Source organism: Triticum urartu, chromosome 7 (assembly GCF_003073215.2).
Source record: "Triticum urartu cultivar G1812 chromosome 7, Tu2.1, whole genome shotgun sequence".
Classification (NCBI taxonomy): Eukaryota; Viridiplantae; Streptophyta; class Magnoliopsida; order Poales; family Poaceae; genus Triticum; species Triticum urartu.
In genome coordinates, this window is record NC_053028.1 from 712,858,213 (window position 1) to 712,874,971 (window position 16,759).

The window sequence follows — 16,759 nt, forward strand, 5'->3', positions numbered from 1 at the left end:
CATTGCATGAGCATATAAAAGAGATGAATCAGTGTAGTATTCTGGGGAGCAGCTGCTATCTTCTGTTGGTTTGCATAAGCAACTGCCATGGAGCTAGCTCTTCACAGTATTTCACTTCCTTCTTGCAAATATCTTGCACTTAATGGTGTACAAATTAGTTAATTAGACAAAGGTCGTATGAGTATAGAAACTCTATGTTGAGTAACCGACATTACAAACAGAGTATCTTTTTTTTCGCGAATATGCAAAGCTTGCGTATCATTCATTGATAGGTCGAAAAGAGAATACAAGTAGGGGCGCTAGGGTGCTACGTGCACAATGATGGCGTAGTCGCTAGCGCGAGCATGATAGAGTGTGGGTATGCTCAGCCCCAACAGAGTATCATAAACCACCGTACAAACAAATCATTCGACATGAGCATACAACATACTCCCTCCATCCCAAATTAGTTGTCTTAGATTTGTCTAGATACGGATGTATCTGGACACGTTTAGATACATCCCTTTTTAGACAAATCTGAGTCAACTAATTCGGAACGGAGGGAGTACATATTATCCTCTCAAAGCCTGGTTTAGACAGACACACATTAGAGAAGAGTTGATAATAGTGAGTGTTCTGCTCAAGATGGGGCCAAGAAAGAAATAGATGAACTTGTAAGGCAGGGCAATACAGAAATCAGAAATAGAGGTCAACATCGTAGGCAGCAAGGTTAGTTTAGATCCGGATCTCCATCCTTAGTCACCTGCAAAAACACGCAAGAGAATATCATTCCAGACAATACAATGCAGCTGGGAAAGATAGAGAACAAAACCGCAAGCAAGTTAAACAAAACAAAAATTACAAACATCTCGATCCCTCGTTGCAACGAACGCGGGTAGCACAGCAAAATCAAATAAAATAAACTTAACGAGAACAAGAGGGTGAGGGAGGTTACCTTGCATCCTTTCTGCTGCAACTCCTTCAATGTGCTGTCATGTCCAACAGAAATAAAGGGCATAAATTCTAGTTCCAGGTAATTGAGGGACTGAAGGTGCAACAATCCCTCAGGAAGTTTTCTCATCATAAAGAACCTCTTGAGTATCAGGTGGGAGAGCTTTGGCATGGCCCCGGCCTCTATCTTCCACTCCTCTGTTCGAAAATCAATAAGCTGTAAGTTCTGCATACGAGGAAACCCACCGGCAGAGCATGACATGGTTCGGCCAATGTACCCACTCAACTTCAGCACCACAAGACATGGGAGCTTCTCCAATATCGGCATTGGGTCTTGTTTCATGGCACCAGCAGTTAAACTGAAACTTCGCAGGCCTTGTGGGAAGTAATGACTCTCAGGCCATCTATCAAGCTCAGAAAAACCATCGAGTACAACATCAACCAAGCGAGGCTTGTCTGCAAGTATATTCATCATTTCCTCAGGAATAGGTCGGTTTGTTCCTAACATCATGGTTGTTAGTTGAGTCATTTGGCCCAAAAACCTCAACATGTCAAGATTGTAGTACAAATGGCGACTATGTGGAAAATCTAACCACAAAGTCTGCAACTCTTTTTGTTCCACACCCCATGGTGGAGAAATATAATTATCAAGGTAAACATGCCTTAGAGAAGGGATACCCCAGACAGAGCTTGGTACTAGTCCAATATCAGTGCCCCTTGTATCAATAGTTTGCAAGTAAAGGAGTTGTCCAATTGATGAAGGCAGGGTCGTCACATGTCCACACTTTCTCAGCATGAGGCATCTTAGGTGAATACACTCACCAATTGCCTTAGAGAAATTCTGTAGGCTTGAGTTCTCAATGTGAAGAACTCGAAGAAACCTGAGTTTAGGGAGGGATATTGATTGAAGTCGAAAGCCAGTTAGGGCTCTGAGATTAGGTCTTGCCTGTAAATTCTGACCACTGAAGCCTTGATAAGAAGAATGATATGATACCATGATATCAGTTAATGGTGCCCCAAATTGGCCTGCAAAATTTTCGGTTGCCATTTGTCAGCAAGATGCCACATTATCATGACATATTAAAGAGAGATTTCTTCACGTGCCAATAATATGTAGACTACGCTATTCCATTACAGGGGCACCGTAAAGAGTTAAGAGTGTAAATACAATTATTTTGCCCCTAAATGCAAAAATTTGTATGTTATCTTTGTGATATGTAGGCATATTGTTTCTTCTGTTTGGACATAAAAAGAGAGAGATATAATAAACATTCAAGGACAGTGAAACACTGATTTCTAGTGTGTAAAAATTGATAACATCCTTGCAGACAAATTCTGACCACTGCTAATGGAGCTTCTCTAATTGAAACTTTATGAATCTGAATAGAGAAAACTAAAACAGAAGGATGAAAGGCAGCATGACCTGAAGTTTTATCGATGACATCAAGAAATCTGTCCTGTCTTGCCTCTTCTAAGGACCAATCACGTAAAATATCATGAACCCTTATTTTCTCAATCCATCGATGTGCCATGCTTCTGCTGGTAACCTGCACCAAGCTCCTTTGAGCTAGCTCAGCTACATACTTGCGTGATGTTTCTTCTAGTGTATGCCTTGGTATATGTGGAATGAAGCCTTCTACTATCCATAGTTCAATAAGAACAGAAACATCTATTATATAATCCTCCGGAAAGGTAGCAAGATAGAGGAAACAAGATCTTAAATAATGACTTGGTAGGTCCTTAACTGCGAGCTAGTATGCTTCGCATCATATCTATGTTTTTGGTTGATGGCCAACCTAACAATATATCGGACCATGATTGTGTATCCAGATTTTTCGATAGATAACCCCCCAAAACCGAAAGCACAAGTGGTAATCCATCACACTTTCTTGAAAGCATTCTCCCTAGTTCTTCAAATTCACCCACATCACCTATTACAGACCTTTTGTGTGTTGGTAAAGCTTAGCTACTAAAAAGTTGCCAACTTTTATCTTCATCTAATTTCTTCAAAGGATGAACATAGGTTGGCATCTGAACATGGTTTGCAACATCTTCTTTTCGTGTGGTTAACAGTACTCTACTACCATTAGTTGCATCTGGAAAGACTGTAATCATTCCGTTTAATTGCTCCCATGTATCTGTTTCCCAAACATCATCAAGAACTACTAAGTACCTTTTTTGTGATAGAAATTCATTGATCTTCTTTCCCACTTCATACTCCTTCATTTGGTCAACTGACTCGTCCTTGTGCCCTATGATTTGTTTCATAATATCTTTTAGCAAATCAACACCCTTGAACTTTTGAGATACAGTCACCCAAGCAACCGTGCCAAAGTGTTTTTTGACTCTAGATGATGCGTAGACTTTTCTAGCAAGTGTTGTTTTTCCAGCGCCACCCATGGCAAGTATAGACACAACACTAAGCCCAGAATCATTGTCAACTAACTTGTCCACTATTTCCTTGTGTTCATCCTCAAAACCAACCATGACAACATCATCTTCAGAGTTTAGATGTATAGGACCATCATCTTGTGGAGATTCATCCTCAACAGGAACATTATTATCCAAATTAATATTCAGTCTTTCCGCACTTGCAAAAATATCAGTGAGCTTCCTTCTTACATGTTGAATGTCAACACCGATTTTACGAAGGGTGGCCAAGTCACTCGGTAGGCGAGCGTACCTGGAAATAGCACCCATGAATCCCTTCTTGAGCCTGTTTCTCTTCTCCATGTAATCTGCAGCTTCAATGACATTTTGAGCTTCATAAGCTGCCGTCCTAATCTGGCTCAGCAAGACAGCAACTGTTTCAATTCCTGACCTTCTTTTGCTGTCGGCGTCTCTGAGGTAGGCCTGCAACCTCATGAGCTCATCTTTCAACAAGGACACTTCAAGGGTGACTGCACACAAGAAAGTAGTCTCCTGTACTGCAAGGTTGCCCACGCTCCCGAGCACGGTGCTCACGGCCGACTGCGCCATTGCTCCCCCTCACAGATCTGGAATGGTTTGGTGGTCAGACTCAGATCAGCAAGGAAGAATGTCTTATCACACACAATGCTTGATCGCCTTGCATTAGCTTGGTCAGACTCCGGCTGCGGGAAACCATGGCCGACTGTGAGTACGTACTGTACCGAGGAGGAGAAGACGAGAAAAGGCGGAAGAGAGAGAGACAGATCTGAGGGACTCACCGGTGGGATTGTGCAGACCGGGGTCGACGGGACGGGAGCAGCGCAACGTTCCACGGCGGCTCAACCCCAACGCGGCCGGGGGTGCTTCCTCGGCCCAGGTCCCTCGACGGCGCTTCTCAGACGCGCGCATCGATCGAGGTCTCCGTGCACGCCTTGGACGGTGGCGACGTGAGGTGTTAGGGCATCTCCAGCCGTTCGGCCCCCCAGGGCGCCTAAATAGAGCGGCCTGGGGCGTGCCGGCGCTAGTTCGGCCCCTGGGACGACCTAGCTCCCAGTCACGTCCCCACGCGCCGGCCCCAGGATACGGGAAATTTAAACTTGGTCGTTCCCGCTCTTAAAAGACGCCGCAAATCCGGCGATCGGACGTAGTCTGGCGTTACAAAAAACAGAGCGCCGCCGCCGCAAGTTCGCGTGCGCAATGATTCACTCGGCGGGGTCGGCTCCAGGCGTTGGCGGAGTCGGCGTGCACGGGCTGAGCGGTGTCGGAGCTGCTTCGGTGCTGGGCTGTGTCGGCGCGGCTTCGGCACTGCTGGGCGGCGATGTAGAGGCGTCACTCGGGCTTGGCGTCCGTGTGGTCGTGGGCGTCGTCGGTGTCGTCGGCGTTGCCGTCGGCAGCTCGCTCAGGATGAGGCCGCGCTGCACCAGGTACCACGCCTTGAGCTTCTCGTCGTTGCTCTGGAGCATGTCCGCCCCGCCCATCAGAAAAGCCATGTCGGTGTTCCTCTTCTTCGCGGCGACGTTCGTCCGGAGCAGGTCGAGCTTGATGACGTTGTTCTTCATCAACGACGACCACCGCGCCTTGGTCTTCTCTTCGCGTAGGACGGCCCGGGCCTGGGCGTCGACGAGGCAATGCTCGATGGACTCCTGCACTCGCGTGGTTGCCGCTTCGGCGTTTTTCCCCTTCTTTGCCAATTTGTGGTCGTCCGGCCGCCCCTCTGACGCGCCCGGAGTCGTCGCGTCCGGCTTGTATGTCTCCTTGGCCTTGTCGAGGGCACGTCGGACTTCCGCCCACTTCTCGCACTTGTCAATGCGCTTGTAGACGTGGAGGTGCTTGAAGTCGGCGTCTTGGTTGTCGCCCCGATACATGGCGAACATACGCAGCAGCTGCGCGGAGGGACGAACAGTTGACGGGCGGCGGGTGTAGACGACGAAGATATGCGGGCGAACGACGTGCGTACCTGATCCTCAACGCTGGCGCCGCTCTCCGGGCGAGCCGCGACCTTCTCGACGATTCCATGCCATTTGTTGCACGCCAACTGGATACGCCCCCAATGGTTCGCCATCGCCTTGGAGCCGCGCTGCATGTAGACGCCTTTGAAGTAGGGGTCGACGAGCTTCCGCTCGTCAAACTCGGCCTTGATGCGGTCCCAGTACGTCTCCAAGCTCTGGTTCGCGCCGGTGGTCGGGTCGAGGCAGACGACTTTCCATGCTTCGGCGAGGCATTCCTCCTCCTTGGACGTCCACTTGATGTGCGGTTCGCCTGACCTGGCCGCCCGCTTCTTCTTCTTCTGGCGCCCCTTCGTCGGAACAGGAGCCGGCTCCTCCTCCTCCTCCTCCTCGTCCTCCTCCTCCTCCTCGGGTTCCTGCGCGTCCTCGCCGTAGACGTAGCCGAGCTCGACCTCCATGTCGCCGCTGAGATCCACTACCTCGTCCTGGGTGGCGAACCCGGGAGACGCGGCGGCCGCGGTCGATCCTGTCACGATGATGTCATCCATGTCGGCTCCCGTGTCGTCGGCGTCGCCGAGATGCGAGAAGGGCAGCGGTCCACGGTAGAGATGGGGCGTCGGTGTGGACGCGTAGGCGGCGGGCGGCGAGTAGTTGTATGGAGGGTACTGCACGCCGACGAAGGCGGGCGAGGGCGTGCGCGTAGCGGGGTGACCATGAGGGAAGGTCACGTTTGGGTTGAACCCACCGTGCGCGTCGCCGTCGGCGTAGCCGGGCGACGATGAACCCCATGGAGATCCGACGCCTTGCTATCCCCAGGGCGCGTACTGGGCGTGGCTGACGACGGGTGGATTCATCCCCGCCTAGTCGACCGATGAGGAAGACGCCGCCGTGCGCGCCGCGTTGTCGCGGGCCTTCTTGGCTATGGCCCTGTTCCGCCGGTCGGCGGTGACTGCTTCGCGCCGCTGAACTTCCACCCTCCACTCGGCGTTCGACAGGCCCGGTGGCTTCGATGGCGGCGCCCTCGGCTTCCTCTGCTTCGGCTGGGCCACGGTGCCAGTAGCGGTTGCCGCCGCACGCGGCATGGCGTACTTCTTCGGCGGCATGGCGGCGACTGGGAGGCGAGCGGGAGGGGGTTTGGCGGGAGAAAGGCAGAGAATGGCGGGAGAAAGGCGAGCGAGCGGGAGAGATGCGAGGGAAAAGCGTCAAGAAACAGTGGGAAAAGGCCCTCGGGTCGCCTCCAGGGCGGGCCCACGCGCCTTTTTCGCTTGTGCTGGCTCCCAAGCGCCCCCAAGGGCGCCGGGTTCGGCCTGAGTCCGCCGGCACCAGTTTTGGCCCGAGCCAGCGAAAAACGAGTTTCTGGAGACGTGACTGGGGTCTTTTTTTGGCGCGGGCGCGACAAAATCGCCTGGGGAGGGTCTGTTGGGGGCGCGGCTGGAGATGCCCTTAGCGGTGTGGTGGCGTCATCCTCCCTTTGGACGGGGCGGATGTGGTTTAGGGCAAGCGGCGGTGACGGCGGGCTCAACCGGCGACGGTGGCGCTGTGCGGGAGGCGGCTCAGGGCTCAGGCGAGAGAGAGAGAGAAGGGTGTGGCGTGGGAGTGAACGAGTGAGAAAGGAGAGTGCTGCTGCTCACATGCATTGACCCACTCTCTGGCCAAGTCTCCGCGTCTCCTGCACAGCATTCACCCACCTCAATTCAGTGCGATTATTGCTGTACCAACGGTCCTCTGACTTGCCCGGTCCCACCGCATCTAGTGCACTCCCGTGGCCGTGGGTATACTGTATTCTCCGTGTGGCTCATCTCCATGGAAGAGGCTGCCGTGAATTTACTGCCCCTGCACATGGACCTGGTGCAAACAGTGGAGCGCACCGGGTGGGTCGGTACGTCACAGGCTCAGCCAAAGTGCCTTGGATTCTTTCCAACCTGAGGAGGCTCTTGTATTTTTTTTTCATTTTATTAACTCTCTACTCGTAGTTGTTTAACTTCTATCCCCCCTTATTTTTTGCAGTTATTTGGTTCAAGGATAAATAAATTCAAGTCCAAACATTTTCCTCTCTTCAACCTGTTAGGAGATCTCTATGATGGTTAGTTCAGCGGCATCCATACATCTAAATTAGCTATGAAGTTATAGTTACTTGGTTGATAGTTTCATTCTTTTTCTAGTGCACATTGTCAAGGGTCATTATAACTTCACATCCACTGCTGAGCCGTCACAAATTGCTGGTGTTGCACATACTGAAACTGAGACAGAGGAAGTCAATCGAAGATTTTCTCATCTTATTGCTAAATAGAGGTGATCTTTCTTCTATATATTCTATTTCTCATGTCTTATTCAGAAAGTAGCAGTGGTGCATACTTGGCAATGGCTGTAGTGCAGTATTAAGAGTGAGGAAGTAGCTGTAGTAACAACTGGGTCGTTTGTTGTTACTTATTTTAGAATTCATTGATGCTTTACTTTTTCATGTAATCCAGTCGTTAGTGTGCCTTCAGGTTTTGCAAAATTTGAATGGCATGATCAAAATAGGAGTAGTGCATGTGAGCTGCTAGTTGATTCTTATTCCCCGATCTTATTGTCAATGAATCATCCTAGCTTAGCTGCTGCTAATTAATATGGTCAATACATGGTACTGGTAGTGGAGCTGAGAATTATCAATCTATAAACACTAGTACATGGTAGTGGTATTTCTTATCTCTCGGTTTAAGTTATACTTTTGGCATAAAAAGTTGCACGAGATCGCCTATCACCTGGGTATGGAGTGCATAGAACTTTCTTGTTTCTCTCTACAGTTTGTACATGTATTACATGAACTGTTACGAGTATCCAATACTAATAAAGCTAGTTGTACATCTATATATTTTTGCTTCATTGGAAGTAGTTATGGGATCTAATGGAATGGATAGTTATGTTTGCTTCTTTGCATATATATATATATATGCTTCATTGGAAGTACATTTCTTTATACTCTTCTTATTTCAGAAGTCAGCCTCCAGCCATGGCTGATCTGCCGAAGCCGCTTGTGCGACCCAAGAGGAAGCAAGTTTAGTGGACTACCTGGTGCGATTCTGAGGGATCGAGACGATGATTTTGAGTGTTGCCAATTCCTCAAAATGATCAAAAAATTATGAACTTCTGGCATGAACTGCTATGATGAATCGTTATAAATTGTTGTCACGATTCTGTTTCTTTAGCCCAGATGATACATTCTTGTTTTATTTGATTCAAAGTCTTGCAAAATCATCATTATTTTGCTGTGATAACCTGCCAAACAACATTTTTTATTTTGTTGTGTTGTTGTGATGAACCTGCCAAAAAATTGGTTTGTTGTTGTTGTTGTTGGTGTGATAAAAATCACTTTTTTATTCTGCTTGCACTCAAAGGCTAGGGATATTTTTTTAGGGGAAAGGCTGGGTATATTACCCACCTACCAAACAACAGTTTTATGTGAAAGGGATTATTGGGGTTGGGGATGGGAGGGAATGTAGGGGATTGGTGAAGGGGAGGGATTGACCAAATCCCCAAAAATCCCCAGCCCCTTTGGGGCTTGAAAACCTCCTGTGCCAAACAAGGCCTAAGGGATTACCTAGTCGATGTTGTTGTCTCTAGCGGCTCCATCGCGGTCGGCCCCCCTCCCACCCACCCAAATCTGGATCAAATCGACCAAAAACACCAAAACAGGGGGAAACAAAGGCGATGTGGGGGTTGAGATCTAGCTCGACACGGAGGGGAACGGGACAGGGTTCCAGATTCACTCACCAGAGCTGCCGCCGCCGCCGCCGAGAACGAAAGCTCCTCCGCGCTGCTATCGCCGAGAACAAAAATCTCCAGTGCCAGCGCCGGCTCACCGTCGAGAACGAAGAGGAGGGGGTGGGAGCAACGGCTTCAGACAGGGGTACACGTTCAGACAGGCACGGGGACACGTTTCACTTGATGCACTGCCACGTGGGGCCCGTAACTAGATGCACTGCCAAGTGGGACCCACATGTCTTAAACATAACCTCACTCCCGTTGACGACCAGTTTAATCGCCCGAGTGGGAATTGGCTATTTGTGCTTATGAGACGTAGTACTATAGATATTTTCGTCAACTACGTCGCACTCCTTCCATTGCACCTCAAAAATGTCGCACATGAGCTATTAACCCCCTCCCCTCTATCTCTATGTTTTCTATGGGTTTTGTTGAAAAACTCCTCGATTGTCATTTCTTTTATTGACTTACCAAATAAATTATGTTTTATTTGACAAGTCAATAAGTACTTACCTAGGTAGGCAAATCATGGGCAGAATTTAATAAACATTTATTTACACATTCACAATAATATGGGAAGGTAAATCACATGCTAACATATTACAATATGTACCCCGTTGTGATGCACGGGCAATTATCTAGTCTATAAAAATAATGTGGGTCATTTTTTCTTATACGTACAACATGTAGAAGCACTTGATTATACTAGGCAATGTGTACTAGAAATTGTAGTATCATAGTTTGAAATTTAGCGGAGCCAGTTATCGATGGTTACACACGTTGAATATGACAAAAGGAATAATTCCAGAGGATGTCGTAATTCTTTTGATAAGTAAGAGTGTCGAAACCAACGAGGAGCAGAGAAATTGATAGGCAGTTTTCAACAGGGTTTCATTGTTGATGTTGTAAAGATAGTTTTGATAGCGAGACAAATAGTAACAAGGTAATAAGTAATAAAAGTAATAGAGTCCAGCAAGTGTCCCAATCCTTGTTGATGCTAAGGATAACCCGGAGATGTATCTTATAATAGCCAAAACGCACTTGAGGACACATGGCAATCTCGACATGTTGTTTTCACCATGATTGGTTAGGTTACCGTTCAATGATTTGATAAGTGGACCAGAACTAAGGTATTGTCCTATCTTAAACAAATACCTACTTATCCTTATACCCTTCGTACAAGCATCCACAACTACAAGAGTAATAATTAAGATAAACCTAATCATAGCATTAAAAGTTGGATCCAAAACCTAAATATATTAGATATATGGTAAACATTTACAATATGTGTGAAAAAGCTAGGGAAAAAATAAGTTAAAAAATATGATTCAGTGCACGCTAGCCACCATTATTATTTTGACTAAGTCTCTAAAATAGCGGCCCCGTGTATATGAACTATAAGCCACAAATGTGAATTTTCTTTCCGGAAAAAGTAAAAAATATTAAACAGAAAAATTTCTACTTTCTGAACAAATTTATAAAAAGTCGAACGCCTTGTGAAACCCAAGCATTTTTTTTAAAAGGAACAGATTTCAAAGGGAGAATATTTTATAATTGAAAAACAATTTTTTTGAAAATGTGAACATTTTTTGACAAAACAAGAACAAAAATTAACAAAGCAATTTTTTTGAAATCAATTAATAATTTATCAAAATGCGAACATTTTTTTAAATACCCTAAAACGTTTCAGAATTCATGAAAACATGACTTTTTTTATTCGTAAACATATTTCGAAAGTGAAATTCCCGAACTTTTTCGAATTTGAGAACAAAAATTCGAAGGCGAACATTTTTTGACATCCTTGGTACAATTTGTTATTTTGTGAACAAATTATGAAAACATGAACACTATTAGAATTTGTGAATAAATTTTGAAAGTGGGAACATCTTTTGAAACTCGCAAACATTTCTGAATCTGTGAACAAATATTAAAATGCAAACCTTTTTTGAATTTGAAATTCTACAGATTTTTCGAATTTTCGAACATTTTTTTAAAGTAAAAAAGCAAATATTAGAATTATCCTTTTTGGGAATTTCTGAATAAAATTTAAAAATTGGAACTTTTTAGAAAAAAAGGAACAAAATATTAAAAATGTGAAGAGTTTTTAAAATGACAAACAGAATTTGGAAAATGCAAACATTTTTCGCAAAAACAAGAACAAAAATTAACAAAGCAATTTATTTAAAATCAATTATAAATTTATGAAAATGCGGACATTTTTAAAGTTCCCTGAAATGTTTCTGAATTCATGAAAACGTGCCCTTTTTTATTCGTGAACATCTTTCGAAAGTAAAATTCCCGAAATTTTTTCAAATTTGTGAACAAAAATTCAAAGGGGCGAACATTTTTTAGATCCTTGAAATAATTTGTTATTTTGCGAACAAATTTTGAAACATGAACAGTATTTGAATTTGTAAAAAATTTGGAAAGTGGGAACATCTTTTGAATCTCGCAAACATTTTCTGAATCTGTGAGAAAAAATTAAAATGCAAACATTTTTTAAATTTGAAATTCTACACTTTTCTGAATTTTCGAAATTTTTTTAAATTAAAAAACAAATAATAGAATTCTACTTTTTGGGAATTTCTGAACAAAGTTTCCAAATTGGAACATTTTAGGAAAACGAATAAAATTAGAAAAATGTCAATTTTTTTAAAAAAATTCTGAAGACATGTTGAAAAAGAAAAGTAAAAATTGATTAAAAAAAGAAACAAAGAAAATAAAAAAGGAATGAAAAAAGGATAGAAAAGAAAAGGTAAACAGGAAAAAATGAAAAAGAAACAGAAAAGGACATAAAACCGGTCCAGGAACCTTCCGTTACCTTCTAGAACGTTCCTAAAACCAGAAAAAAAAACGACTGGAACCTCCTAGAACATTCACAAAACCGGCCAGTAGTGTAGCTCGTTCTTTACCGATAAGTGGGCTGGCCCATGTCGGTCGCTGATGCCTGGCTCTGTGCGAATCAACGACAATCTGCCGCAGGATGCGGCAGATAGGATTTTCCTAGTCTCGCTACGAACAAGAGAGGGCTTCCCAGCCCACCAAAGCCCGTATATACTGGACACATATCCCTTGTTGTCTCCCCGCTGCTCTCTCCTTGTCATGTCACGGAGACTCCGTGCCGCGCGCCCGCCGCCGGCGATACCCCACCCCTGCTGGCTCGCGGCCCGAGCTCTTCCATGAGGCCACCCTCCTCTTCTCTCTTAAGTTCTCCTCCTGACTGCAGATTTTAATGGGGGTGTGCAGGATTTGCTCATCAGCCTGAAGATGCTGGCCGTGAAGCGGGCGGCGACCGCCGGCCTTCCCCACCTCGCGGACGCGTTCGATGTAAGCACCTTGCGGGCTCTGGGTACTGCTACTGTTGCTCTGTTATTACTGCTCCTGTGGCCATGTCGTCATATATAGGACGCTTAGCTGTTCCTGTCATTCTGCATACTCTGAATTTTGAGTGCAGAATGGACAGGTTTCCAGCAAAATCATGAATTCATAGCATAGGACAACGTTGCCAATCGAATTAGAGCTGCGGCTTCACACAGCTCGAAATGGTCGAAGCATATGCAAACAAAAATTTGTTAGTTATTCAGTCTTTGGCTTGACTTCATAAAAAAAAATAAGTTGTAAGTCTTACCTGATCTGCATTGGTGCTTGGGAAATATGCCCTTTGTGAATACTAGCCATTTGATCAATGTCTTCCCATCACATTTATGGTGCAATCTTTTTTGTTGGAAGATTTCAAAGAACGATTAAAAGAAACCTCACTCGATGCGACCTCTCCCCTGCTGCCTGCAGTAATTGCTTCACCCAGGCCGTGCAGCTCGTCAAGATCGACTGCGGGGCAAGTCTCCGGCCAGGTAATCTAAAGATACTCTTCGCTCCCCCGCCATTATGCTATCAAATCAACAGCCGATTTGTGTAAGGGAAATCAAACAGTTAAGGCAATTTTGATGCAGAGACAGTTGATGTGAGTCAGGTCAAGTGGTTGTTCATTGACCATGAGAAAAGGAGAAAAAATAACACGTCACAAATATGGTGATAACATAATACTCTTGTAATCCACTTAATAAATCAGAAAAGAAATAAGCACGTACACAGACAGGCCACATCATCGTCAAGATGTAGAAACATTTTTACTAGGGATCGAGATTACATTGAGGTAAACAGGTACACATGTTTAACCGAGGGAGGTTCATAACGAGACTTAATAAATGCCTTGGGAAGTAGGAAATATTTTCCGTCCTTGAAAGGACGGTGTACTATCGCTGGGGACGCGTCCCTTCGACCTGCACAAAATATACAAACAAGAAAATAGCTTAGTTGAGCGTGAGTCATGAAGTTGATCCTGCACTAATTAACGTTTATTCACAGATCGAAGCAAACAAATAGTATTGATTGATTTGCTGCGGTTCAGTGTATATATACTTTGAGATAAATCAGCAAATATGCTGAGCATTAAATGAAGACAAACCGCTCTCATATTTCAAACTAATTTACATGTGTGGACAGACAAACATGAGCAGATATAGTTTGTGGCAACAAAATTGGAAGAGGAGCAAGATTGATGGAAGACAAATCAGCTAAACTTAAGTTGTGTACGACGTACCTCGCATCCTTTCCGCAGCAGCTCCTTTAGTGTGCTGTCATTCTTCAGAAATAAGGCACACCTCGGCCAATGTCACGTGATTGAGGTACGAAAGGTCTAGCAACTCCTCGCAAACCTTGACCATCTTCTCGCACTCCCAAAGTGTTAGGATTGATAGTTTAGACATTGTCCCTTCCTCCGTCCTCCACTCCTCGACGGAAAACCTGTGAAGTTCTAACTCTTGCAGCTGAGGAAACCCTTGGGCAGAGCAGGACATAATTTTGCCTTCATACCCCTGTAATTTCAGCACCACAAGACATGGAAGCTTCTCTAGGATCGGCATTGGGTCTTGTTTAATGACATCGCCGTATAGAACAAGACGCCGTACACTTTGTGGGAACTCATGAGGCAACTTATCAAGCACACCGAATTGGCCAAGAGTAATATCAACAAGGTGAGGCATGTTTGCAAATAGGTTAAACACCTCTATGGACATGGGGAACATCATCAAGAATAAGGTTGTTAGTTGATTCATCTGGCCCAGGAAAATAACCATGTCATGATAGCACCATTTAGTGCCAACATGTGAAATAGACAAAAACAAGGTCTGGAGCTCTTTGTGATGCAGTCGGACACTCTTTGCAGGCGGTGGTGGTGAAAACCTATAATCAAGGTATACATTCCTTAAACTGGGGATATCCCAGAGGGACATTGGTACTTGCGATTCCAAGTACGAGTCCCTTAGATCTAGAGTCTGCAAGTATAAAAGCTGGCCTATTGAGGAAGGTAGCACTACACCCCCACAGTTTCCCAACCTAAGATATCTTAGGTGAATGCAGCCACTGATCACTGTAGAGAAATCTTTCAATGTTGACTTTTCAATGCTAAGAACTCTCAGGAGCCTCAGTTTAGGAATGGACGCTGATTCAAGTTCAAAGCCAAGCACACTTCGGATATTAGTTGTCCCAGGTAAAATCTCATTACTTAAACTCTGGAAACTACAGCGATAGGATACCAAGTTATTTGATGATGCTGGTTCGCCAACTTGGCCTGCATTTTTGTAGAGTACTCCACATGTCAGAAAGAAGCTAGCCACATATAAGGACATGTATTAAAATAGAATATTGAACTATATAGCAAGAGAGCAGGAGATGAAGCCTGACCTGTAGTTTTGTTCTTCACATCAAGAAAACCATCTTGCCTTGCTTCTTCTGCACACCAGTCATGTAAGATATCATGAATCTTTATAATGTCGATACATCCATGTGCCCTGCTTCTTTCAATAACTTCTACCAAACTTCTCTGGGCCAACTCGGCTACGTACTTATGCGCTGTTTCTTCTAGCTTATGGTTTGGTATCTGTGGAATGAAGCCTTCTGCTATCCATAATTCTATAAGTCTGGGCACATCTATTATGTAATCCTTGGGATAAGAAGCAATATAGAGGAAACAAGACCTTAAATAATGATTTGGCAGGTCCTTGTAACTCTGAGCCACAATGTTCCGCACCATCTGCCCATTTCTGGTCGATGGCCAATCCAATAGTATATCCGACCATTCTCGTGCATTTAAATGTTTTGATAGGTAACCCCCCAATAGTGCAAGTGCAAGTGGTAACCCATCGCATTTATTTGCAAGCTTTCTGCCAAGTTTTTCAAACTCATCCAGATCATGTATGATAGACCTTTTGTATGATGGTAAGGCTTTGCTACTCAAAAGTTCCCAACTTTTTTCTTCATCAAGCTTCTTTAAAATTATGAACATGGGTTGGCATTTGAACATGATTATCAATATCTCTTCGTGTGGTTATAAGTATTCTACTACCATTGGCTGCATCTGGAAAGGCTCTAATGCTTCTGTTTAATTGCTCCCATGTATCTGTTTCCCACACATCATCAAGAACCACTAAGCATTTTGTTTGCAACAAGAAATCATTGATCTTTTGTCCCACCTCATACTCATTCAATTTATCAATTGACTCATCTGTACTCTCCATAATTTGTTTCATAATTTCCTTGAGTAAATCAATGCCTTTGTATTTTTGAGATACAGTAACCCAAGCAGTTTTGCGGAAGTGTTCTTGGACTCTATATGACATGAAGACTTTCTTAGCAAGTACTGTTTTTCCTGCCCCACCCATAGCAACTATGGAGATAGCACTAAGACTCTTCTCTGTGTCAACTAATTTCTCCACTATTTCTTCGTACTCACCCTCAAAGCCAACAAGTACAATTTCTTCATAGTTTTGATGCTTAGGATAATCTTGTTGGAACTCATCATCAACATGAACATTTTCTATTGGCATATTCCCCAAATCAACTATTTTCAGGCGGTTTGCACTTTCAACTATCTCAGAAATTTTCCTCTTGATGCGTTCGATTTCAACACCAACATTAAGAAGGGTATTCAAATCACTTGGTAGGCGAGCGTACCTTGCAATGGCACCCATGAATCCCTTCTTGAGCCTGTTTCTCTTCTGCATGTGATCCACTACTTCAATGGCATTGTCAGCCTCATACCCCACATCTCTGATCTGGCTGACCAAGACAACAATATCTTCATCTCTGTGCCTCCGCTTGGTGTCGGCATCTCTAAGGAAGCCTTGCAGCCGCTTGAGCTCATCTTTTAGGGACTCCACTTCAAGGGTGACTCCACACAGGAGTGTGGTCTCCCGATTTGCAAGTGTGTTGACATTGCTGAGCACGATGCTATAGGCCGACTCAGCCATTAGTAACTCCTCCTTGTTGTCTCCGGCTCTCAGATCGATCAGAGATAAGTGGTTAGAAGAATGCAGATGTGTGTGGCTTATGATGACATGGTGTTTGGCTTTGTATTGCTTCTTGTTTCCAGCTCGATGACAGAGAAGAGAGCAGAGCATATAGTATATGAAAGATTGGATCTGGATCTGAAAAAGGAGCTTTCTTCTCCCGAGGACGGTGTGAGCTTTCCCTTTAGGAACCAAGCGACATGTTCTTTTTTAGAATAGAATCTTTCTTTACTGCAGCATGACTGCAAGAATAATTAATAAGGAAATTAAACCAAGAAAGCTGCCCTCCATGATGCCATGCTTGAGATGGGCAAAAGCTCTTTAATACTCTGTAGTTTAGATAATCTGCAGTGCAAAGGTGAGTTCGACCCCCCCTCCCCCCCC

At 44.7% G+C, this 16,759-nt stretch overlaps 2 protein-coding genes and 1 pseudogene across 2 annotated transcripts; all 3 read right to left on the bottom strand.

The window, feature by feature from the left end:
* Positions 1-282: 282 nt before the first annotated feature.
* Positions 283-2,534, bottom strand: LOC125522895 (probable disease resistance protein At1g58602). Its single transcript, XM_048687939.1, has 2 exons — positions 2,354-2,534; positions 283-1,956 (listed from the first exon to the last, which is right to left on the bottom strand). The coding sequence occupies exons 1-2, from the start codon at positions 2,460-2,462 to the stop codon at positions 710-712; spliced, it is 1,356 nt and encodes a 451-aa protein (XP_048543896.1). The 5' UTR covers positions 2,463-2,534; the 3' UTR covers positions 283-709.
* Positions 2,535-2,538: 4 nt separating this feature from the next.
* Positions 2,539-4,017, bottom strand: LOC125522896 (putative disease resistance protein At1g50180). Its single transcript, XM_048687940.1, has one exon. It carries the CDS (start codon positions 3,907-3,909, stop codon positions 2,893-2,895), a length of 1,017 nt encoding a protein of 338 aa, XP_048543897.1. The 5' UTR covers positions 3,910-4,017; the 3' UTR covers positions 2,539-2,892.
* A 9,335-nt stretch (positions 4,018-13,352) lies between these two features.
* LOC125522263 lies at positions 13,353-16,452 on the bottom strand (annotated as a pseudogene).
* Between the last annotated feature and the right edge of the window lie 307 nt (positions 16,453-16,759).